At 34.3% G+C, this 27677-nt stretch overlaps 1 protein-coding gene across 1 annotated transcript; it reads right to left on the minus strand.

The window, feature by feature from the left end:
* On the minus strand, positions 1–27665 carry ZPBP (zona pellucida binding protein; the record flags this gene model as incomplete). Its single annotated transcript, XM_082755380.1, has 8 exons — positions 1–92; positions 5185–5362; positions 8206–8282; positions 10918–11136; positions 13312–13461; positions 18320–18445; positions 22731–22811; positions 27584–27665. 8 exons carry the CDS (start codon positions 27663–27665, stop codon positions 1–3), a joined length of 1005 nt encoding a protein of 334 aa, XP_082611506.1.
* Positions 27666–27677: the final 12 nt, after the last annotated feature.

Here is a 27677-nt window from a genome sequence, read left to right on the forward strand (position 1 = left end):
CTAGCACTTTGTTGCTCCATATTTCAAACTTTTGTCGCAGTGAAGACAGTGAATTCCATTACTAGGATTGTATGATCCTGGGCTGCAGATAACTATACGGACACAAAAAAAAAAAGAAGGAATTTAAATGGCATTAATACAAAATTGTTTACATCTGAAATGTTTAAGATGTATCTTTATCTATTTGAAAAAAATATTTTTCCCCAGCATTCTGCTAGTTGATAAAAGCAGAATTTGAGCTATTTGGCTGCAACTATCTTGAATCATAGGTCAATTTGGCAATGTTAGCCTTTCTTCAGGAAAGATCTTAAATGAACAGCATTAGTATTCAGTATGCAAAGGTATTTAAGACCTTCCTTCCTTTTGCAGAGTCTGTGTTTACCTGGGTATTTGGTTTTGCCTGGCTTAATAATGAATTCTTAGTCACTAATGCACAAACCTTCAGCAGGATTTTCAGTATTTGGTTTACCTTCATTTGTTGAGTCTGGCAGGATTCACTTGATCCTCAGTGGGCTGTTATTATCTTGCCTAGCATTCTTTGCCACTGTTACTGACTGGAGAGGGCTTTAGAGGTCTTACGAAATGTAAGCAAGAAAGGTTCCTTTGCAGATGACATCAACACCTTGCATCTTTAGTACATGAGTACAGGCAGACCAAGATCACTTTACAGCAAAGAGAAAGCTTTACAAGTACATGTAAGCATATTCCTCTGCTTGAGTACCAGAGAAATAACTATATGCTTTTTATTTAAGATTATAGATACACTTCTAGTAAATTCTTTGAAATTTTCAGTTTAATGGGAGCAAGGTAGAATTCTATTACAATTACTATTACTTCTATAATTTCTTAGTACTGTAATCTGCTACCTAGGGAAAAGCATGAAAAGGAGAAAGGAACCCTAGCAAGGAGGCCTGTAACTTACTTAGCCAGCTGATGAAAACTAATTGGTATACTTTCAATCTTTTTCAGTGACAAAAAACTCCTATCAGTATAACCATTGCTTTGAAAGTATGAACATCCAAGCAAAATATTTTATCTTTATAGCATAATTTATATACTTGCCAATTCACACACACTGAAAAACCCATAACATCTTAATTTGTTTTTGTATCCTATAAACTTTCTTTCTCATCTATCTGATAACTAAATATTTAATTAAATTGTCCTGGAATACTGTGGAATATTTCATATAAAAAGGGCTTTAAAAGCAGAAAAACAGTAAAATCAGGATGAAATTTTATGAAAATTTTTAAGGTGTTTGTATTCCCAGTTCTGTTCAAGACGCTTTTGCAAAGGCAGGAGACTAAATTGAATTAGTAGTCAGTAGAAACTTCTCTCTAAGTCATTGCCTCTACAAAATCACTTGTTTGGTACCTGATGAGCAAGGTTTTGATATGTTTCACCACCAGTGTGTTTTGCCAAACAGATTTCTCTAGAGATAGATACATCATCCAGTGACTAATCAGGTTAACATGTTTAATTGACTAAATCAGAATGAGATTTAGACTAGAAAAATGGTATAGAAGGTGAAGCAATATCTTGATTTAATGTCATTTTAATATAAAAGCAAATGGGAAAAAAATGAATGATTACATAATGTTGTATAAAAGAATGTTAGAGTGAAGCATGGGGAAGAAAGTGAAAGCAAGATCTAATACAGGAGATTTGGACTGGTAGATGATGCAGTTAAGTGTTACGGTTATGTTTAGTGCATAAATTCTATGATGGCAGTGTAAAATAAATGATGCATTGTGCACAGAGCACTACGTATGGAGGAACCAGGCCTAGTAAAGCATGACATGAAATTAGGTATTATAAAAATAATAGAGGCTACAGAACAGTGAAACTAAAATCCAGTTATTTTGATGTATCAGAACTTGAGTAGGTTTTTCCTTATGAATCCTACAGAGGATATACATTTTTTATTTTTTTTTTTTTTTATTTCTCCATGTTCATGAGCCTTTGCCATAACATTTCCAATTCTGTCACATCCATATTGAGACCAGGAGACTAGAAACATCTGTTTTCATATTCCAAAATAGAATTAGCATATGAAAGGGTAACACAGTTATCTGAGGTTTTCAATGTATCTGTGGTCGTAAAATATCACTGGTGCTAACCTATGACTGGTAAGTAAGAAAGTATTATAAAATTGTCAGAAAAGGGAAAAAGAATCATTGAAACTATAGAGCAGCTGATCAGACTTAAACATGATAATAATGCGGTAATAAACTGCAGAAAACTATGATTTGAATGAAAATTTAAAAAAAAAAAAAAAAAAGGAGTATTGAATGATGCTTAAAAGGAAAATAAGAGTTGGAGAGGAACTGGTAAAGGGATTACTCATTAGCTTGCTCTTAAGACAAATTCTACTATTTTTTTCACTAAAAAGATTGTCAGAAGTTCTTTGGACCAAATAAAAGCACTGATGATGTAAAAGGCACTAGGAAGAGCTCGTCTGAAATACCCTGTTAAATTCTAGTCATCCCTGTGCAAGAAAATTAAACTTAAAACAGGGCATGGGAGATGGTTTGTCAAATTCAGATTCTTATGAAAGCAGATAGAAAGTGGTTGCCATGTTCCAATTATAAAATAAGGGAAGAAAAAAAAAAATCTGTGTAAGCTAAAGGGCAGTCTCTACATCAGAGCAAATGAATATAAACTTTCCATGAATTTCGATTAAAAGCTGAATCTTCTTAACTACAAAACAAGAGTAACAACAGATATTAAAGCCCCCAAAATGTTCTAAAATAGATCTTAAAATGTTTTAACTGGATTACATGAGCTGGTCCCTGCAACAACACAGGAAATTACTGGATAACCTAAGAAGTTGAACTCTGCTGTTTTTTCATGGAAATGCATTTATCAAAATGTTTCCATGAGTAAGTGCATGTATTAGAAAAAGCTCTCCCACTATGAAAAATAACAGGAAAATATTTTTTTTTCTCTTTTTTTTTGTAACGTATTTAGGGATTGTAGCAAATCACAATTGATTATGAATCCATTTCATATTGCTGAAAAAAAGAGCCAGTCGCAATGAGTAGTACTAGCCGTGTACGTAAGGTACACACTCTCCCATGTTAGCATGTCTTTGGAAAACTACTCATGAAGTCTGGGGTATAGGAAAGAAACGTAGAGAACCTGTAGAGGTCATAATCCAAAATATGACCCAAGAGACTGAACTGAGTTCAATGAAGACAGTGTCAGAAGAAGAAAACAGTCAGTCTTCTAAGGATGTACAAAAGCTGTTGCAAAGATAGAGTTGACAGAATTGTTTCCAGATTCACTGAGACATAACAAGAAGCAGCAGGTATAAACTATATCAAGGGAAATTACAAACATTCCTGAGAGAAAAGCTTTCCAGTAGTGATGATTTTGAGTACTGAGTTGTATGTCCTTTGGAGTCTGTGAAGTCTGTCCTCTGAGGTTTTCAAGATCATGCAGGACACATCTGTCAGGAATAATCGAAGCTGGTATCTTGCTTTGAGGTAGAATGATAGACTGATAGACTAGCAGAGGACCCTTTCATTTATAGTGCCTATGATAGGGTGTTTTGGATTCTGGGAAAGGAAAAGATTAATTTTACCAAGAGGCCAACAAAGGAAAAGAATGTATGTTTGAGCACGCTGGTAGACTGACATCTGCAACTACGTGAAGTAGTATATAGACATGTTTCAGGACTGGCTTTTTCAGATTCTTGGGTACCTCAGATGTGAAATCTTGCCTCTGTATCAGCCAAAGATACGTCTGTTATGATCCCAGCTGAACAGGAATCAGCTTCTTGGGCTAAAATTGGTGTAGAGCTATGTAATATTTCTGTCTAGTGCAGGGAGGTATAAAAAAGGATGTCAGCTAGGAAAACACTATTATTTTTCACTGCTAGTGTTAAATGGCCATCAGAGATAAGACAAAAATTCCGTTTTGAGGAAAAAGAAATATAAATTAGTTTAGTATGGACTAAAGAAAGAATGGACTTAGAAAGACCAAAACAAAACTGCAGTCTGTACATAACAAATCATCCTAAAAAGAAGATATGCTTTTCTAAAATTGAAATCAATGATGCCTTGTACAACAGGACCTTGTATTGCAATAAATGTACAAAATTGATATATATCTTGTATCTTGCCCTTCCATATATATGTATAATTATTATTTTTTTTCTGGAAGAAATGGATTACAAATTTTTCTTTCTCATGGAGACAACAAACTGGAGAAAAACAATAGCACACAGAAGCATTTCCCATATCCTGCAATTTTAGAATTGTCTCCTTCTGTTTTCTAATTTCTTCCATGTTCTTAATATTTCTTTTTAAAGTGTAGTCCGTGCCATAAACTGTCTTTGATATGTAATCCAGTGTTTCTTTCACCATTTTTAGCTCTGGAGGGAATTATTCCTGTCAAAAGCTTGACAACAGATTTATTCTCTACAAGTCTGTCTTCTGATGTTCCTTTGAGACTTCAGTCTCAATATCTGGGAATCATATGAATAACCTTTTGCCAGGGGAAATGTAATCTGGCAAAGCCACTTTTCAGAACTATGATCCTCAGCATCTAGGATAAAGGTTTATCACTTGTTTTAATTTGAGGACTCCTATGAATAAAATCAACAGAATTCAATCAATCCTTCCTTTTCTTTATACCAAATGAATCACAAATATTTACTAATTTATTATTCTTTTATTCTCACTTTATTCTCACCGAGATCTCCACATCTCAGATCTGGAACAAAGCATTTAAGTTTGTTATTACATAAAAGCATTAACTAAGATTCCTGCTTTTATAAATATAAGGAAAAATATAATTGTCTTCTTTGCCTGACCTGAACAGCAGTACTTGAAACATATCTTATAAGATTGCAGATTTTCTATGTTAACTCAAAAAAGAAAAAAGAAAAAGACCACTGGTATCTAGGTCTGAAATTAATTTGATTAATTTTAATTTATGTCAGTCCACAGAAACTGTGAGTCTGTCTTAAAGTCTAAATTAACAAGATTTTACAAATGTTCTACCCAGGTACCAACCTGACCCCGTACTGGCTACCTTGACAGACTTGTCAGGATCACAGCCCAAAACAGTTGGGCAGAACAATTTTATAAAATTACATAGCAAAATATTCTGTTCAATCAGAGCAAAAAGCAATGTAACTGTATTTAATGCTTGTGTGATAATGAATTTGTCACTTACCACAACACTCTGGACAGCCTGGATGTCTTAGAGCATTCATTCCATATCCTGGATAGCAGCGATCAATCCACACCATTTGCAGAGTACCTTCAATGTAGTATATTTCAGGCAACGGTTCAGCAGTCTTCTTCCTAACTTCTACTTCTTGCTTAAAAAATCTCTCTATGAGGTATTTTGCCTAAATTGAAACAAATAATATTTTTTTTCAGAGTTTTTGATGCAAAGAGGCAAGAATAGAAATAAAGACTGAAGAACATGGGTATGATTTAGGATTTAAAGGACATATTACTATGTTACTTTGTTTGTAGCAGGTAGGTGGAATGGTAAGAGAATAATCTGATATTCTTGAATACATTGTTTTTAATTTAGATAAACGTTGATCAATTAATGCAATATCTGTGAAAGTTTTCATGATTGTATAAATACAACTTTTAAAGCTAATCCATGGCAATTTTGCCAGTATTAAACATCTGTAGCTCAGCATCAATTGTTTTGCAGCTTTCCCTCCTACACAGGTACTATTATTTAGGTCCAATTAGATTTCATACTTTCTAACCATATTAGATATCTCTCTTAAATTAAAAAAAAATATAAATAAATAAATCTCCTGCAACAAAGTTAGATAAAGAGATTATTAAACCAATCAAACATAATCATACAAGAATAATGCTGTTACTCAAAAAGATTTGCACAAATAGGATCCTATATAGCATAAATATTTGTTTCAATCAGTGCAGAACCAGCAGCACAGAATTGCAGAAATATTAGGATACAAGAGAACTCTGCTCTGTCTCATCTACTCCAACTCCCTAGCCAAAAGCAATGTGTATTTTTAAGAAATCCTTATTTTCTCTGATTTTTTTTATTCTTTTTTTACTTTCTTATTAGGTGCATGACATTAGAATATCAGAGATTTTAGTTCATAGTATTTAAACTAAAAATGTGAAATTTAAACTGAATAAATGATATAAAATCTGTAACAAAAAAAAGACTGATTAGCAACCTGACAAAGTCTAGGAGTAAGAAATCTCAATACTTTATGTCCAGACAGCGATTCATTTGTATACAGGGATTAATCATATATATAGAAAGCTAAACAGAAAAATGAAAAAAGCGTTATTAGGCTTGCAAAGTTCTGTACACACAGATTACAAAAAAAAAAAAAAAAAAAAAGGCAAAACCAGATTTATTTATACACTCTTATTTTGATCTTCTTGTCTGCATGAAAAAGATTAGCTTTGACCATGATCTTTCCCCACAGATTCATTTTTTTTCTTTCTAGTGGAAAAAGCTGCTTAATGAGGACTGCATATTTTAGCCTCCCTTGCCTCTCCAGTGGAATTCCAAAGGATGATTTTCATGCATGTTTCTTGACAATGGGGAGGAAGAGGGAGATGCTTCAGACCAATGTTCAAATCAACACTATACTGAATAGAGGGAGCACCTATAATTGGCATACTGTGAAGGATTTGCTTAGAAGAAGGCCTCAGAAAAACACTCTTCTAGATTGCCTTGAGCTCTCCTTTATATGTCCCTACAGCACTTTAATCCAGGTTGTAGGTGAATATACCCATGTACCACAAAATTTTCTTCAAAATGTGGGAAAATAAAAAAGCTCTTTTATCCACTCGATCATTTCTTTAAAAACATGACCTATCAGGCCCTAAATCCATAAATAGTAGGGGACTTTATCAGCATGTTTGCATGTTTCTGACATGAAACCTGTGTCAGCTTTCTATGGAAGAGTGTTAGGGAACAGCTAAATATGGAGACAAGACAGGAAAATGACTGACAGTACAAAGATGCAGCAGCCAAATAGTGCCACAAAGGCTCAATGTGACAGCATCATTGTTCATCTCCAGTGTTCCAACAGGTTCCTCACAGCAGTTTCCTAACAACTCATCTCTCCTCTCCAAGATATCTTCAGCAAACATACACCTGGCCCTTCTTGCCAACTCCTTTCTCTTTACTTATCATAGAACCATAGAATGGTTTGGGTTGGAAGGGCCCTTAAAGATCACCCAGTTCCAACTCACTCGCCATGGGCAGGGACACGTCCCACCAGTCCAGGTTGCACAAAGCCACAACCAGCCTGGTCTTCAGCACCTACGGGGATGGGGCATTCATCCCCAGTTTCTCAGGGCATCCTGTTCCAGTATCTCAACTCCCTTTGAGTGAAGAGTTTCTTCCTTATATCTACTCTAAACCTACCCTTTTTTAATTTAAAGCCATTCCCCCTTGTCCTATCACTACACTCCCTGACACAGAGTCCCTCCCCAGCTTTCCTGTAGGCCCCTTCAGGTACTGGAAGACTGCTATGGCGTCTCTCTGGAGCCTTCTCTTCCCCAGGCTGAACAACCCCAACCCCAACTTTCTTAGCCTGTCTTCATAGGAGTGGTGCTTCCTTCCCCTCCTATGGCAGAAGGCATATCTTCCTCCTGTACTTCCCTTTCTCTTTTTCCTTTCTCCATTAAGAACCTCTGAATTAACAGTTGTTAACCTAGTAAGCAAAAGACTGACTTCTGTTTCTCTGCTGGAAGAGACAAAATCGTGAAGAAAAAAAAAAAAATCTTCAAGCAGCTAAAATTTTACCGGATTATTGATAAGATCACTTTGAAATTATGGAAAGGCACTCCATTACAAACAGCATGTTTAGTGTTTATAAGACAGCATATGTTCAAAGATTCCTGATTGTCTTGCTACTTTTCATACTCTTTAACAGACTTGATACAGAGCAATAGTGTGATCTGCCTTAGCCATAAGGGCAACAGGATATTGACAATTTTAACCAAATTTGTATTTTAGTGGATAAATTTAGTGGATAAATTTATGTTTTAGTGGATATAAATTTAATTTATATCCAAATTATATTTAGATATCCAAATTATATTTATATTATATAAAGAAAATTGATTTCTCTATTAAAGTATACTTCATATTTTATGTTGATATTATACTTACTATTAAGCTTATTATTAGCTTATTATGTTAGTTGCCATTTTATTGCTCCATCTACTGTACCTTGTTTAATCTATGAGATGCATCACAAGCACTTTGCTGACATAGTCTGTTGTCTTCTTCTCTGTCTAAGCAAGTAACTGTAACAAAATACAATTTATTTACAGAAGAACAGTCAATGAAATCAAAATTTTTTTATTTACTGGTTTAAGATTCTAGTCATTTCTGATGCAAGAATGTTGAAATTTCTTCCACATTTCAGATGTCTGACTTGCAACATTTTAGAGAAACCACAGTCTTTCCTCTTCCAGACATTATCAATATGTCTACATGTATGTCTAGTTTTTCATATACTTAAATATTTCACAGGAACTGTCATTTATTTGTGAATTGTGATGGTAAGGAAATGTGTAATCCTAGATGCTTCCCAGATTTATAGGTATCTGAATCCTTTCAGAAGAAGTAATCTACTTCTTCCCTAATTACTTAGCTATTATTATGCATTTATGAAGACAAGTTTTGAAACAGTCAGGCAGGAATCCTAACTGTTCAAGCTTCTGACTGTCCAAGCAATTGACTTGAGTTTTCTTTCAAGACCAACTACAGCAATATCTAGTATTTTAAAGATTCCCCCCACTGGTCTCCTCCCCTGCACAAATCTTAGTTCTGTATCTTCACCCCCTCAGCCCTTTCCATCCTCACAGGAAGCCCTATGGGACATTGAACAGAAGGAAAATTTGAAGTATGGACTGAATTAAAACTGTAGTTATATTTTAGTAACCCATTTGCATGGTTCCACATTCCTTGTCAACTGACTACTACTAACGTTACAGTGAAGGCCCAATAAATAGTTTAGAAGCTGCTGGCCTACTCTTCAGAACTCACATTAAATTAATTTGCCATAGTAAGTAGAAAATTATCTGTTAACATGTTAATTTCACTCCTTATATTATAAGCTTTACCTACTTCTGTCACAGAGGTAATTCTGAATGCCAAAAGCTGCTTAGAAATCAAAAAGTGCTAATAGCTCAAGCTAATAACGAATGTGTAGTTTACCACTGGGTTGTATCAAAGTTTAAATCCACCGGAATCTCTAACTGGAGAATTTCTCCTCCTTGATTGTAGAAATGTTTCAAACTATTGCTCAAACATTCTATAAAGCTTGCATATTGTTTAAATCTCACTTATGTCATCTCAATAAATAATTAACCTAAACTAGCTACAGTCTTCACATGTCAGTGCTATTTACTACAAATACAGTCTTCAGACAAACAGCTAACAGTTTCATTACTTTCGTAACTAGTTATATTTAATTTTTGAGAAAATTTAAATTGTAAAATGCAAAGTGGAAAACATGCAATTGGTATTCTTTTTCAGAAAGGTATCTTCTCAAACTGAATGTCTTGATACATAGTGACTAATCTAATTCAATAAATGGAAAGAATGAAAAAATAGCCTTTTTAGAGTTGAAATAATTAGAAAGAGTAAGCTCACAACATTTTTACATATGCGATCTTACATATATGCAGCTCAGCAATGACCAACTGCATCTCTTTAGGTTTTAGAGATCTCTTTTAATAACATAAAGTAAATCAAATGATCTACACTTATATAGGGGCTGCATCACATGTTCTTTCAGACCTCATTCACAGCATAAAGGAGCTGAGACTTTCTTTTCACATGGTTTCAGTGTTCAGAAGGAATATTCTGAAAACACGCCTCTATTAAAAAAAAAGTTTATATTAATATGAAAATGTATTTTTAATACCTGAACTTTATGCAGTGATAAGTAACTAAGAAACTGTAAGGTCATTTATGTATAAAGACACTCAAATATCAGTTATACCATTTTATTATTACGGTATATAAGGACACTCAGTAAGAAGCCTTAAATATTCCAGAATTCAGTGACATCTGCCCTCCTCAGCTCGGTGGGGGGGGGGAGGTGGGGGGGGAGCACTCTGTTGTGGAGTGTAGCAACAGCACAAGAAGCAATTACCACCTCCAGTGGTGAGGCACTGGAGCAGGTTGCCCAGAGAAGCTGTGGATGCCCCATCCCTGGAGGTGTTCAAGGCCAGGCTGGATGGGGCTTTAGGCAACCTGATCTGGTGGGAGGTGCCCCTGCCCACAGTGGGGGCAGGAAAGGGATCTTTCAAATCTTTTTCAACCCAAACCATTCAGTGATTCTGATTCTAAGCCACCTAATTATTTGCTTTGAATAGGAAGGAAACTGAAAATACCAAAGTCAACCCAGTATACATGTATTTGACAACTTAATCTCATCTGGGTCTCCTTTACACTCCTGCTGTTCTTTAAAGAACACTAAATTTTGCACTTGTATTATTGCCACTTAAAGAAGGAAAGGTACTGAGATTCATCTCATTTAACCCCACAGCACATTCATGGAGGGATTTATATACCTATAATAGGTGCCTAGAGGAAGGTCATCTAGGGAGTTATGGAATACACTGTAGCACTTTTCTTCCCATGTTAGTGCGCATTAAGGAACATGATAAAGTTTTATGATAAAAAATAAAAAACATATTGATCTATCCAGAGCCATAAAAAGTTCTGAAGCTCTTATGAAATAATGTAAAGGACACATTTTTGAGTACATAACTATCTTTTTGCTATTGACATCGATTTCACATGCAATACTTTGAACAATCAAAAAACTTTAATTTTAAATACTTACAATGCTTTCGGCATACAAGCAGTAAAGTCCACTAGCTATAAAAAAAATAACCATTATTTAAAAGCAAGGCAGATTTTTACCTGAAAATGTAAAGAACATTTCATTCTGTAGACCTCCTCTCTGCATTTTTACATGATGGCATTCTGACTTAATTAAGATAACCTCACAAGAAAGTTCAGCAACAAGCTTGTTTAGTATCTGAATCAAGGCCTTCTCAAAAGAAATATTATGGAAACTATTGCAGGGGGCTGCGTGATACCGTACTGTCAATTCATAGTAATACTGAGGATCAGAGTAAGCTGCAGGAAAAAAAAAAATACAAAAGATGATGAAGAAAATGTATGAAGTAAGAAGAAAAAAAAAAAAAAGTAATTTATATACTTGAAAATAAAATTATTAATTGAAATCCTTAATTTATAAGCAAAACCTACTTTGAACCCCCACAGATTTTTTAATGATACATAAAATATACTGGGCTACTTAGAAATGCTTGACAGAGTTATACAAATCCACATTCTTAATTATATCCATAGGTAAGTCTTGCTGTTTATTGCTGTATTTTTTTTTTTTTTTACACCAACAGGAAACTACAGTAGAGGCATCGAGAATATGAAAGTTAAGGTTAAGAAGCATATTACAAAATACCCTGTAGTTTGTGGTGCAGTATTTCATCTTATCCTTTATCATCAGTTATAGTAGTGTATCTAACATTACTTAGCTATCACGTAAGTATATTAAAAAGAGTAAAAAATGAACAGAAATTCCTTCTCTATCATTGTAAGTACCTGAACAAGCTACCATACACGTATGAAATTTACTTTTCAGGAAGAATCACTTATTTCAACTTTATTGTGAAGCTAAATGCATACCCGGACATCTTTTACAAATATATCGATGTACCATAAAATGCATATTTTTTTTTCATGGTAACCACTCTATTTACATAAAGCTTAAGACCAACAGAACAAAATGCTAAGTTATTAAATTAAAAACAGGAGTGAAAGAATGAAGAAGAGAGGTCAAGGTGTGGGTAGAATAGAAATAAGAAAGCAGGGAGAGGTGCAAGGAAGAAAGAATGGAGGAAGAGAAAACAAACCAGCCGAAAGAAAAGAGAAAATCACAGGATGGCTTGGATTGGAAGGGATCTTAAAGATCATCTAGTTCCAACCCCAAAGCCATGGGCAGGGACGCCACCCACCATACCAGGTTGCCCAAAGCCCCATCCAACCCGGCCTTGAATACTTCCAGGAATGGGGCATCCACAGCCTCTCTTGACAACCTGTTCCAGTGCCTCATCATCCTCGTCATGAAGAATTCCTTCCTTACATCTAATATGTATCTCCCCTCTTTTAGTTAAAAGTCATTACTCCTTCTCCTATCGTTACACTCCCTGACAAAGAGTCCCTCCCCAGCTTTCCTACAGAACCCCTTCGAATACTAGGATAGCTGCAGAACATGCAATTAAGACAGCTCAGAAGATCCTCCACCTTGCTTTTGAGTCCTCCTTTTCCTTTCCTTTGCTGCTGCATGTTCTAGATCTTTTTGTATTTGTATGAAACTTGAGTTTTGTATGCTAATATTTAGATTGGATCCCTACTGAAAAATGTAAGACTGCATTAAGTAAACTTTTCCATCAAAACTCCTTCAAATAAATTTCTTCCTATCCAATTCTGTCAAGCAAACTAATTGCTAAAAGTCATAGGTATTCTACATTAAGGCTACTGAGGTCAAACTCAAATTAATTTACATTGGAGGTTAATTTAGGTTATTGTGCTCTACCAAGCCTTTAAATGAGCACTGGTATGCATTTCAAATTTAAGATCAGACACCGTTCTGTTTAAGGCCATAGGAACTCTTGCCTACATCTCTACAAGAATAAATTTCTATACTTTAGGGAAGAAAGAGAGAACTAGTAATGAATGACATTGCCTTTATAATAGTTCGCTTTCACTTCATCAAAGACTTTACCTCCTGACAGACAACTATGTAATCAGAACAAGAAAGAATGAGCTATGAATATTATATAATTAAATGATACATACTTTATATTTTAAAAACACAATCGGGTAATAATTAAGGCATTAATCTGGTGTGAAATAAATCCATATGACTGTGCTACAGTTAATCTCCTAAAGAATAATTCAATTTAAAATCATAGTATTTTTACGTTGTTAAGGATTTCTGCCTATTCAATTTGTTGCGTTTCATTATGTTTTATGTTTTTTTTTAAAAAAGAACTGTGTTCATACATTTCTCAGTACACCACTGAGCTTCATCTAAGGCTCTGTAAATGCTGTTAAATGAACTGCCTGGTAGCAAATGCTAATAAAAACAGTTTATCCAAAGAAACTGAATGTATTTACCTCCCCAAGTTAAGTTCCAAGTAAGTACTACTTACTAATAAATAGCAACACATGTTTTAAAATAAAATCTTTTTGAACATAAGAGCACACTTACCGAGGTTGATAACTTACCGTAAATAACATATTTTAATAAGAGTTTTTTATCAGGTTGTGTTGCTGTTAACTTATAATGAAGAGTACAATTGTAAACTCCACTCAGATGAGATTTGAAGTGTCTCAATATTAAAGTTCCAGTTGGTGATATTTGCACACTGCTATTTTCTAGTAAACACAGTAATAAAATAACTTTAGCTGTCATGATGAGAAAATACATAAAGAAACAGTCCAAATGGTTATTTACTCTTAAACTGTATATTAATATGGATTTAGCTGAAGGCATAGGAATCAGAAACTGAAGTTTAGAGGGTGTCAATCAGTTCAGCTTTACACAAATATTCCTTATTGCTAATGTGTTTTTAAGTTTTGGTTCATGAAGCAATCCTAGAAACCTGCTTTTTTTTGACCTACATCTATTATAGTCTCTCCAGTATCCACTTCCAAGAGCAAAAAACTCCCATAATAATAATAATAATAATAATAATAATAATAATAATAATAATAATAATAATAAAAGTGATCAAATAAAGGTGTTTATGTTGTCATTTGTTTGTTTACTTTAGTAATTTTACCTTTATATAGTTAGAGAGTAGTAGCCTCTCAGTCTTCAGTCTCAACCAATCAACTAATTACCAGCTGGCAATGTTTAGCATGCATTAAACTTGAAAGTACATAAGCAGGACAAGAAGTTCAAGTTAAACGAGTAGTGTATGACAGACATTCCAAAAAAAACACATCATATTTGTATGCCAAAATTAGAACTGTGTATGCTTAAGATTGTAAAGTAATCCTTCTGTATGGTAAGATAATTACTGTTATAGTAGCCTAAGTCTTAACACCACTCCTTAGCTCAAGACAGAGAAGAAGTGGAATCCTACTTTAAAGGACATATTATAAACATGGCTCTTATAATTAAGTTTTTTTAAGGAAAAAGAAAATAAATATTTGAGGTCAGACTTTGGGCACTGATGTTGAGTCCTATGTAGTCGTCGTTGTAGGTTACATGATGAGAGCTGATGAGCCCTTTCCTGACTTAAGAGCCCTCAGGTAGTGCCAATACAGATAAGGGTTCCTCAAATAGTAGGATGCAGCCTATCTTGCTGGCAGTTGTCAAAGTAAACCTTGGGATTAGAGCAGATTAGAATAGATTTAAAGGTAAAATACTCACTTTGATAAAATATTTTGATAATGGATTTTTTGTTCTATTTTTGGAGTAAAACAAACAAACTAACTAAAAAGCTATATTTAGTATCCTAAGCAACTTAGACATTTATCTAGTGCATGGAATTAGTGTGGTATGAAAAACGTATTTTTATACTGAAAAAAATCAATGCTAAGGACTTGAGATCTATACTACAGACATCTTAGTTTTTTTGCTTCAGATCAGTCCTAGTCTGGTTTTACAAACTGACCACTCATTATCACTCAAAGCAAACCTTTCCAATTAGCTTCATCCAAAAGGAATACAGTCTGTGCAATCAACAACCAGTCCACAATCCAAACAAAATGTAAGAGGGTAGGGTCAAGCAATTCACTTCAAAGCCACATTTCTATTCAAACTAACATGTTAGTGTGGATGCACACTGATTTTCCTGGGATGAAACATTAAGAAAGGGACTGAGGTGAGAGAAAAAAAAAAAAAAAAAAAAAAAAGCAACCCGGATTGAACTGCATCTTTTTACACACTTGGCAGCAGGCTGTGGGACCACTTTGTTTCTCAAGAACCTATTTAAGCTTTTAATCAACTTAGTTTTGCCACATATATAACTATATTTAAAATAAAATTTAAGCACTGGTAAAAAAAAAAGAGTACTATTAAAAAGACTGGAAGTGCAAATTCTTTGACAAGAAAGGTTTGGGATTCTATATTAGATTTTCACACTAATGGGACACTGTCTTTCATTTGTGGGGGTGATGAAGAGGTTTTTAATCCTCTGATGAATTACTCGGGATGTAGTTGATGTGTCTCTAAACTAGGATAACATTTGCTACTGTAGGCTGAAATAGATAACAGATTAATATGGTCAGAAAACCATCACAGATTTAAGAACTGTAGTTCTAACTATTGGCATGTTCATCTGCCCTGTGTGGACCAAAAGCAACATCACCTGGAGAGCAGGAGCACTTTTAAGATATATCACAGTTTTGCTATATTTAAAAAATCTATTACTAAATTAAAAAGACAACAAGAAGTCCACAAAAGACAAAGTTTGGAAATGCAGTGAAGAGATTTGGTCACAAGTATTTTTTTGAAAATGCGTCAGCAGAAATAGTAAAGACTTCTTAGAAGTCATGGATTTTATTTTAGAATTTTATTGTACCTTGAACAATGGATGCTTCACATAACAGAAAAAAAAATAAATATTAATCATTCATTATTTTAATTGTATGTCTATGTGTAAAGGATCTCCTATTGGATCACAAAATCAAAAGCCTGTGTTGGTTTTGTTTTTGTTGTTTTTGCTTTTGTGTTTTTGTGTGTGTATGTGGGGCGGTGTTTCCTAGTGTTAAAAAAGAAACCGCAGTTAAAATTCCTTGCTTCATGAGATTACCTGGATGAAAACTGCCTACTCAGATGAGTAGTCTAGACAGGACTCAACAGTCTCTCAGGAAGCATGCAGAAGTTATCAAAATATCATGAATATACAGATATGCACATCTGCTAAAAGCATCTTTGTTCTCCTGATTCTCCTTCCTTCCCTCTCCTCAGAACTGCTAGATATATGAACAGTAGGTTTTAGAAAATCTCGTAATTGACAGGCTGAGTGTGGGTATTTAATTTTTAAGTTGCTTTTGAGGTTCTCTGTTTTACAAAACCATAGTATACACTTTTTTTTTTTTTTTTTTTTTGCCTGTCAAAGGACATAGTCGCAGTCTTCCCAAACTTCTTTGAGTACATTAGGTAGCAATGTGTATAAAAAACTGTCCTTTAAGTCCTTTAAGTCCAAATTCCTAGGTTCATTTTCACAAAACTAGAACAAGCTTTCAATGACAATTTGCATTAGCAAATAGTCTAAGAATGAGATGCTTTCTCATCTTTTCTGTTCTATTTAATTGTTCAGGACACCACCAAAAGTGATGTTTTATGCAGTGAAACTTGAGGATGCAGAACATAAGAAGCAATTATTTTTAATCTTTTTCATCCATTTAAAGTGTATTTTGAAATACTCTTATTGTCAGACAGACCAACAGCTGATGTTTAAATACTTCAAAGTACAATTTCCAAATCTTAATAGAGAGGAGTCACTATACTAACTGAAGAAAATGGCTTGTTAATTTTAAAGTTGTAATGATTTTAAATTACACATCATGTAGTATTTAATTTTTCATTACTGTTTCAACAATACATAACTAGACTAGAACTATCTGTGATCAAAGTGACTTGTTCAAAAAATAGAACTGTTTGTTAATGACAACAGAAAGAAAAGAGTGTTTACTGCTGTTTGTGAGTTTTTTATTGTAGTCATGATATTCGATTTATATAGTCAGAAAAACTTTTGGGGCACAAAACACCTTCTTAGGGTGTGTGTCGAGGGCTTGTCTGTCTGAAAAAGGATCTGATTTTTCTACCTATGACTGTTAGCACAATGAAAAATAGGCTCTCTACCTGTAGACTTTATGCTTAAATAATTGCATTTATTTTGAAGTGTTCCAAAAAGCATAATTTTGTTAGTCTTTCCTAAGACTGGATTCACTATTCCACTTTCCTACTGAAAGGATTCTTCTCTGTGAACACACTGAAAAATTATGAAATAAAATATCATGCAATTTTTATGAATCCTAATTTCCTACTATTATGGAGATACATGAAAATACACAAAAAACAAGGATAGAGTTCTGATAGACACCAATATAGACTAACAAGAAAGCAAATAGGATTTGGTAGCACTGCCATTGTAAAAGAGTAAATAGTTCATAACCTAAACAATAAACTAAGATAGGAAATTAAACAGATTTATAAATTCATCGTAATGTACAATATACTTTAAAAATACAAGTATGGAAATAGTACTAAAAAACAAATGAGATATATACGGAAGTAAATAAAAAACATAACTCAAAGCAGGTCATGACCTCTAAGGAATCATTATGTGAGAAAAGTAGTAAATGTACAAGTAGCCCAGCACATTTCATGGAGAGATTAGTAGTTTTCATGCTATAGTAGCAGATTAGGACAATGACTTCATTAGATGCATCAGCAAGAGTATAATCAGCAGTTTAAACTAAGTGATTATTCTCTCCCTACTCAGCACTTATTTGGGCACTACTGAACACTGTATCTTGTTTGGACTCCTCAAGACAAGACAGATACTAACAAAGTGGAGCAAGTCAAGCAGAAAGCCTGGGACATTGTTAAGGAGTTAGAGGACAAGACACAGAGAAAACTGGGATTTTTATCCTAGAGAAGTGTAAGGAGGGAATTGCAGTGCTTCACCACCTAAGGGGAGTTACAAGAAGAATAAACTGTACCTTTTAAGAAGTACATCCCAAAAGGGTAAGTAGTAATGATGACAACTTGCAATACAGGAAATTATGAGTGAAAATAAGAAAAAAATGGAACAAGTTGCACAGAAAGGAAAAAAAAAAAAATCTCCATGGATAGAGGTCAAGGCCATAAGCAACTTCATATCTGAAGGCAGCCTGTCATTGAGCAGGAGGTCGGGCTCAATCTCACAGGCCATGACCCTATTACTCTGTCCTTACAGAACACTCTCAGCTGTCTCTCAAGGCAGCAAAGAATGTCACCCTCAGCATCTGTTGTATCCAGCATGCCCTGCTCTGCCTTGTACTCTTTAGAGAAGGCAACATCTTCTACAGAGATCTGCAGATCTGTTTTATTTTGGTTATCCTGAATTCTTAAAATAGAAAGTTAATGTATCTGATACACATACAAGCACCAAGTATCCTCAGTTAGTTGTTCTCCATTTACATTCCCACCTTTGTAGACAACATGCTTCTTTTAAGGTGAAGAGGAGGAGAAGACAGAGGGTGCAGGGGGCCATGTAAGAACATAAATCCTTACCCGAAGAAAGATAACCACCTGGTCCATTCCACCGGAATATCGGATCAATCAATTCTGAGTTTCTCAAATGATTTGTAACACATAAAATACGTGGACTGTTGTGATCCAGCTTGACATAAACCTTCACTGAAAGAAGTTTATTATCATTAGGATCAGACATTTACCAATGCTGTCCTAACATTGAGCTATACATTTTTAACACAGTAGTTCACAGATGATCTTGAATGGAGTTCTAATTTTGGCACTGATCCTGTTATATCTACATCAAAATAATACATAAAAATAGAGAGCATTTTTTTTCTCTGGACAATAACATTAAGAGAATTCTTTCTAGCTCTAGGTTTATATGGTTGTGTAAACAAGAACCACAGTGCACTGTAACATCCTCCTGAGTGGAGTATGTCTCTTAGTATGCTCTTATATGCATGGGCTTCTGCAGTTTACTGTCTCACTTGGTATCTAACACACACATGAAGAGAGTAGAGATGCACCATGTTAATCTAGAACGCTCAGACTTGGAAGCTCGCTGTTTACTTTCTATTCTCAATTGGCGTTTACCAATGCACTACATACCTAAATATAAATATATATGTTTATATTAAAAAAAAAAAAGAAAGAAAAAAAAAGGTTTTAGTGCTGTACCTCAATAAATGGTGAGGTATTTTTCAATTCAGAGATGATGATTTAAGAAGCAAACTGAGTAAAGTAAGGATGTACTTAGTCTTTTGTCCCAGTAAAGCAGGTGTGCACGTCACATGAGATTTGCAGTGTACACGTGCTTCCAGATCTTTAATTGCTTCTAAAAATGTCAAGATCAGTGTGGTCATAATCACTCCCATAATATACATGATTTCAGTGTACAATTTGTTTTATATCCCTTCCTAATGACATTTTGCAAAGCACTTGTGTTCTTCAGAAGCATGGGATGCTAGATTATGGTATTCTGAAGTTGAACGTATCAGGCTATCCTAAAGCCATTGAAAAGCTACAATTAATATAAAACCACCACCATTATTGCACTGTGGTTTAGAGAATCTGACTAATAAGTGAAACAGAATCAAATAAACAAATTACTATTTATTTTACCACTGACTATTTCAGATTCCCCGCAGGTGGAAAGCAGTTTAGCTAGTTGTTGCAGGAAGGGATTAACATTCAGAATAACAGTTTCCACTTTTTCTTTATGGCAAGTGGCAGCAATGGTACCAGTTTTCTCTCCCCTTCAAGTATGGTCGTTTCCTTTCATTAAAGAACGAAAAGCCACTTATATTCACAACATTAAGCTGCTTAAACAGAATACAGACTTAGATATTAACATTTAATATAGAAAAAATAAATTCAGAATTTTGATAGTCTTAAGAACAGAAGGTATGTCCATCCCAGCTAATAATTCACTTGTTACAGTAGCTTCTGTTGCAGAAAACAGAAGAATATCTTTTTAATTTCCAATAACATATCATGGAAATAAATGTCATTTACAGGTGCAATTTCAGTTTTTAACCCAGAAGCATATAAATTAATATGAACTCTACATATCTATGCAATTGCAGGTGTGCTGACCATTTTTCATTGTAAATCCTTAATACTTTTTCTCAAAATTTACTAACATACTGGTTTTAATAATAGTCCACTGCAGAAAAATTATATAGATTGCATATCTCTCCCACCTTGTATTTTGTTTTTTATTTCCTCATGTTCATTTTGCTTTGTCTTATAGCAATCTACAACATATTTATATATCCATAATAAAAAGTAACAAAATTGCGGTGTCTTTGTTACTGTGACTTGCCAAATGGTAAATTTTTCCCATTTTCCCACCACTGTAAATTTCCATGACACCTTTGTAAACATTTGTTGTAGGAACAATATAGAAGTATGGAATCTGCTAGAGTACAATGACTGATAAAATCTCTACCAGGTATAAATTTACTCTTCTTGCTTTTAAAATAAAATCTTATACATGTAATTAAAGTTCTTTTTTTTTTTTTTTTTTTTTTTTTTCTTAATTCCTCGAATTCTTTCTGTTATAAAAATAGAAATAAATCACTTGAGAAACTGATCCAAAAAAGAACATTTATGCCAGGTATTTCAACAGTTCAGGATTGGAATAGTGTAGCACTGTATTTAAGCACATTTTGGTAGTCAAAACTCAAAGTACTAGATAATGCCAAGCATCTCACAACAACACTGGAGCCAAGTCACATGTACTCACAATGGGTATCAAAGGGAAGGTGTAAACGGTCTTTATTAATACAAAATGGTTTAGAAACAGAGTTGAGAAAAACATTTTAATTGTGCTTCCTAGCTTTCAAATTTCCCTTTTGCAGTCACATTATGCCAAGTTTACAGACCTCAGTCAGAATCAGAAGACAGAAAAACTAGACAAAAAGGATGAAACCTTCAGACCACTCAAAAAAAACTATTTAATATTAATCTTTAAATAATTTCGTAATGGAAGGTACTATCAGAAACCTTTAGAAAGAAATTATTTTCCAGAAATCTTTTACCTTTCAACAAAAACTAATACATCTAAGAAAATGCACCTCCAAAACAATATCAAAATATGTAATTTTTTAAATTCTCCTTGTACAACAAAAGTTTTGGATATTATTTGTGGGTATTCACACTGCTGAACTTGTTTACAAAAACAGATGCAGAACTCTGAGAGCTAGTCAGTGGTACAGGTACAAAGATGTTATCTCACTCAGGTAAGTTTGATTATCCAGTATGTTGCTGCCCAGCTATAGTATATCTCCCTGGTACTAATATATTGTCTTTCATTCTGGTTCAAATAGAAGAAACTTGACTCTTTCTCCATCTGGAATTTATATGCAATAGTGGAAAAAGGGAAAGGAGGAGAGAAGGATGGAGGTAGGAGATGGAGAAGGAGATGGAGAGGGAAACAGAGAGGGAGAGGGAGAGCAGAAGCTAATTTTTCTAGCTCTAAATACATGAAAATTGCTTTGCCTTACAGTAAATTTTATTTTGCTTACCTTTGAAAGGCGTGCTTTCATTTGTTTTTGACATGTTTGTTCCGGATGTGAGAAAGGAATAGAAATTAGGAAAATATTCCAGAAACTATGCAAGTTTCCTAACTGCCAGCAGTATGAGGAAGGAAGCAAGGGAGAAATTAAAGGACTATACTTTCTATAGGTGTAACTCACAGAGAGGAAAATAATTACACAGGTTTTTGAGCTCATCTTAATTTGCATTGAGTGAGTACAAGAATTTTCAAAGTTTTAACCACCAGTTTTAAAATGTATCTCTCAATTTACATTTGAGCGCTATTATCACCAGGCAACTGCCTCCATTAAGGATAGCTTTTTCTCCATCCAGAAGTTCTTTCCTGAATCTGAAGAAATAGACACAGAGGTTTGTTTTTTCAAAAAAGGGGGGAAAAAATGTATTTGTCTAAAGACAATTCAACACTAATTTTTTTATTTTTTATTTTTTTTTGTATTGCTCAGTCTGAAAAAACTACTTGTATTAACTTCTTATGTAATAGTCAAGTTTGGAGGAATGTCCTGCAAAGACCGATGTACATTTTCTAGAATTCAACTTGGTTTTGTCTCAGTTTTGTTCTTCTTTCTTATACAGTAAGAGCCCTGTTGAAAGAACGATATTACTATTCTCATATTCACAGTAGAAACTTTTTTGTTGTTTGTGGTGGTGGTGGTTATTTTTTGTTTTTGTTTTTGTTTTATATATGTATTTTATAGTGACTAGAGCTCATAATTTCTTGGCATGCTACTAGTAAAGCTGTAACTGTAAAACACAGATAGAGAAAACTATGGGGAAGAGTCTTATTAAAATCAGACAATGTGCATTACAGAGACAGCAACACAATAAGCATATGGCACGAGGAACTGCCTCTTTAATGTAATTTTCATATTTTCCAATAATTGTCTAATTTATTAAGAAAAGAAAATGATTATACTATATTCTGGAGTTGGATGGATTTAATTTAATGAACAATTAATTCGTAACACTTCTTCATTTTTATTGTAGAACATTAACATAAGCTTCAAATCTCAGGTTCTGTGTACACAAGAAGTAAAATGAAGTAGGCATGCACAGAATGGAAGAAAGCAGTATTTCAAGGCAAAAGTCTTACAGCCAGGATGAAGAATACAAATAACATTGTTATTTTATAACAATTACAGAAAATAATTATTTACCTTGGTCTCATAAAAATTATAAAATCACTATAATAAAAATATATTTCAATGGTAGCAATATGTGCTTTTATGACCTATTATTAAACATACATGTCAGTTCAAAATTGTAATTAATTAAACCATTTGAAACAATTAAACAACAAGTAATATGATGGAGAAGGGCATTTCTGTGGTAAAAACAAAATTGGTATATTCTAATTGAAATTTGTTATGTTATGTTTAAAGAAAAGTACCTGGAAATATGATGGATCCCACTATTTTTAAGCTATTGCGTCTTGGCCCTGCACTTCTTAAAAATCCCTGTGAGGGTTGAACTGTAAAAAGATGAAACAATAACATTAATACAACACTCAGTTTCTCTCAAAAAGCCAACAGCATACTTCAGGCAATCTAAACCCTTTATTAGACTTGTTCTTCAACAGATTTAGTAACTGTCTAATGTCTTATGCAAGGCCTGTTCCTCACAAAGGCAACAAACAGAAATTACCAAGGTTTGATATACAAAAGCATTCTGAACAATACTTAAGTTTAGGCTTAGCTTTAACCATACTTTTAAGTCTTACACAAGAACTATCATGATTTAAATTAAGGCTGTCCATAATGGGGATAGTGAGGTTAGGTGCTATCCAAAATGGGGATAAAACTTAACTGCATTGTTATCATAGACGCCATCAGGATGTCAATCAATCTGCACACTGACCATTAATGAAGCAATTAGCTTAGGTTTTGATATTATTGTGGTTTTCCTATTTTCCCCATTAAATTAAAATACAAGGGGTTTTATGGCTACCTTAATTTTTATTTCTTCTATTTTAAATAGAGATTTTTCCAAAACTTTCATAATGATTGAAAAGTTTTGCAAGGAACACAAGGCTTCCGAAAGAAAACTGTAAAGAAGGATCTTTCAGTTGCAGTATCAGGTGGATATTCTAGTGCAAGTCATATCTGAGTTTCTTTTACAGATTTTCCAGATACACAGAATTTAAGGCAGCAGAGAGACCAGTGGCTAGCAGACGTCTCAGCATTTTGCGTTCTTTGTCTCCACCTCCCGTTTGTAAAGAACATGGGTTACTGTAAATTAAGGTATGTTTCTGATTTCTAGTTCTTTAGAACTCTGGGAAAGAAAGTAAATAACATAGGACTCTACAGTCTTGAACAAAAAAGATGGCAATAAAATATCAAACGTAATTAGTAGCCACTATTTTACAAAGATGGGCTAAATAGTTATGTGGCACCAAATCAGTGCTTGCTGCTAACTTAGGCTCAAGTCACCAGGCAACAAATAGTTGGGTAAGCTCATTTTAAATTAAGGCACGTATTGATGCACAAGAAAAATGATTTGATTTACCTTGACTTGAGCAATAACAGGAAATTATCAATTCCCCCATCTAGTATTAAGTTGGTAATTGTACTCCTCTACCATACAGTGTTGCTATAGAAAACAGAAGCAAGGCAGGCTCTCTAGCTGGAAGGTAGAGATAATCAAGGTAAGTTAAAAGAACTGTCTATATTCATCCTTTGAGAACAGAAGCAGAATATTCTATTCAAAAAACTTAGGGAGCAGGAAGAAATAAAACCTTGCTGGAGAAAAAAAAAAAACTAAAAAATGAGAGAAGACCAGGAGTAGTCTCACATATGATGGATTACTGCGATTAACAGTTTAATTTATTTCATAATAATTCTTCACTAAGTACCACTTTTCAACTTTTTTTGAGGAGCAAAAATTTTTTAATTAACTTCATTTTCTCTAAAGACCTGCAAGAAAGATTAGAGGGTTTTTTGTTAAAAAACAAAGTGGATTAAAAATTTCTCACCTGAATATTTATACTGTCTTCCTGAATTCTGCTACACTGGCAAAAACTAAACTGAGTTTTCACTAAAATTCAGCTCACAGAAGCACATGATCTGATTCTCCAGGAACAAATATCAGCAGGTGCTTTTATTTCAATAAAAGCATACTGATTTATACCCATTTATAAATCCTACCTGAAACACAGCCTGTTTTTAAATTCTGCCAGTATTAACCATCCACATGATCTCTACATATCTAGAAAAGTTAGGACAAGCACTGCAAACTGACAACGCTTTTTATGGGATGTTTAGGCACTAAGCAGGAGTCAAGTAGTATTTTTTTTTTTTACAATAATAATTTACACCCAAAGATGGAGCTCTTGAACTGCTTATATGAGAAGAACTAGAAAAAGCTGAAGGAATGGAGTTAGTTACCAGAGGAAGATTATGTAAAACTACTGAAATAACTTTTCCAGTATCTTTAATGACATCACATGCTAGATTCTGAAATAGTCAGGTTACCTGCTCTTTTATGTGTATATGTTTCATTTGCACATCAGTCCTTTCACTCAATAAATGTTTCTGTCCACATATGAATCTGAATTCTCAGACATCCTTTCCCTCACTTTCAGATACTTAAAATGCCTTTAAACATTTTTCAAAACGTTTTTCAGGTTAACCTACTTGAATTCCTTTGCTCTTCTCCTAATCACTTTGGTTTAAATGACACTTCCTGCACCAGTCTCTAGCACAAAAGATCTTCTCATTCGCACTCTCTATTTTAAGAGTGCTATGATCAGTTTAAACAGATGCTTATCATAGAAAAGAAGTATTAAGAGGTCATTATGTTCCACAGAAAGAGCAGCAAAAACAATAAAGGACAAAAGAAGTGCATCTACTGCATTTTAAAGACATTAAATGCACAATCAAATCTCTTCAAATTGCAACTGCACTTAACAAGCAGTGGGAAAAGCTAAAGTTTGGGGTTCTGGGGGCTTTTCAAGAGAGAAAAATAAATGTGGCTTCTTAATTAATTCCCATGTAAGTTTTTCAGGCATCCCAATGCACTAGAAATGCATAGCATAACATGTGATCCTTCCTTGCATTGTACGTCTTACAGGTGTGTACAATGAGCAAGCAATGGGTTGCAGATGAAAACAGATGATGAAAAATAGTTATCTATCACTATCTGACACAGGAAAATGGGGCAATTCACCCACAAGTCTGGGGTGATTCAAGCCTCTTCTGACTGAAGAGCCATTCCAAATGACTGGTTATTACTGGAATTCCAGGGTGTATTCTTGTTACTTGGGGATTCATTGGGCAACTTTAAGATCTTCTGGAATTAAATTCAACAGTTTTATTGCTACCTTATGCCACGGAAGTAGGCCAAAGATTCCACAGGGAATTCAATTTAAGTGTAAAATGCTAACCTTTTCTGATGCGTTTAAAATCTCCTTGGCTGGAGTATAAAGTCAATCCAAAGAAATAGGTAGTACCCAAAGCAATAGAGAAATGAAGCTCAAGTATTGCTAAGGGAGAAATAGGAATAAAGCCTATAGGGGGAAAAGTCTCAACACCAGGCGGGAAACAGAGGGTGACTGCACTTGCAGACCCCCAGCCCCTGCCCCAGGGTCATTACAGAGGCTGGTTAGGTTAACAATGACTGCACGAGCACAAATTCATACACCCAGCTCACCCAAAAAGAATGCCGCTCCCCAGCACTGAATTTCACATAAAGTAATTCTGCCGTTCCATAACACATTTTATTCCAAATCTTTTAGTCTTCAAATGAATGCTACGGAAGCAAAATTTGTCATCTTCAAAGTTAATTTATCAGAAAATTCAATTTGGTCTGAAAAGCGCAGGAATTAGAGTTTAAAATGAGACTTAAGGAATTAATTAATCAATTTGCTAATTAATATGAGACTGTATTGCTAGAATGTTCAATTGGCATATTTTTGTTTCATTTATTTAGAAATGAAAATTCTACAACATGATAGTTTAAAAAAAAAAAAAGATTTATTTAAGTTATGGTAATTGCTAAAAGTTTTTTCAAAGCAATTATGTTTTAAGATAATTTTTGTAAAGAGGTTTCTGCACCAAAAGACTGTATAAATAGCAGTGCTACTTACTTAAGTTATTTTTGCTCAATCATGCTAATAGTCAAGTGTTTTCCTATATCCAAGTATTTTAATTACAGCTGGCATTTCCAAGCAGCCTACTGATGGTGTTATGTCGAAATATTACCATTTCTATTACTAGAAATATGAAAGTTATATAGGAAAAACTGATGTTCAGTTTCCAATCTGTCTCAGAATGTTGAAACCTTTTGAAAAAACAAACAAACAAACAAACAAAAAAAAAACACACAGTAATACATAAAGTATACTATGCTTTTGCATTAAGTATATTACATTTTTCAAGTCAGCCTTTATATTTCCCCTCTGACAGTTACACCACTAAAACATTTTATAACTTGGAATACAAAGTTAATTTTTAACTAATTTTAAGTTTCCCTTATTGTGAAGCTAAACAAAGTTAAGTATTCTATTCCTTCAGATGACATAGGCAAGTCAAATGTAATTTAGACATTTTAAGAAACATGCTCCATGTTGTCCTCCAAGACATTAATTACTCACTTATGGAAAAACACACCAGCCCAAACTGCAAGAATTAGCAAATAAAAGAAAAATAGTTGAAAAGGTGTATATTCTTTAAATCAAACTAAACTCAGACTATATTAATAACTCCCCAATGCAACAAAATGGAATGTCTATTTTGGAGTTGATAATGTCTATTATGCTTGTTAAAACCTGGGGCAGAAGAAATAATACAACAGCAGTGTTTCAGAGAGTATATACTGAAATACTGTGAGAAATACTGTGTATGATTTCCCCCCCTTTATTTATTTATTTATTTATTTATTTATTTTCTTCAGAGCAGGACTTTGAGCTTTACCCTTAATCTCATTTATGGAAACGGCCCTATAAAGGCATTAGTGAAACTTGATCATAACTAGATTGGCAAATAAAAAGATCCGGCACGTATGCGTAATACTGTACAAATTAAATAAGCGAATGTAATGCCAGCAGGAAGCCTAAATGAGTTACTACGTTCAGACTTCCAAACCTCATCTGCCTTAGCTGACAGACAGCAGCAGTGTCACACCCGAGCCATCCCGCTGCAGGGCTGTATCAGAGCTTTCGGCACCGAGACGCAGCTCCCTCGGCTCGGTGCCTTGGCTACCAACTATTCACCAGCTTGCCTATGGTGCTGCTAAATTACGCGGTACCTGCGGGGGCCGCCAGCAGCAGGACGAGGAGGAGCCCGAGGCGGAGGTGCCGCCGGGTCCCCGGGCGCCCCTCGCCGCCCATGGCCGCTGCCCC

The sequence above is a fragment of the Aythya marila genome (genome assembly GCF_965140915.1).
Source record: "Aythya marila genome assembly, chromosome: 2".
Lineage (NCBI taxonomy): Eukaryota > Metazoa > Chordata > Aves > Anseriformes > Anatidae > Aythya > Aythya marila.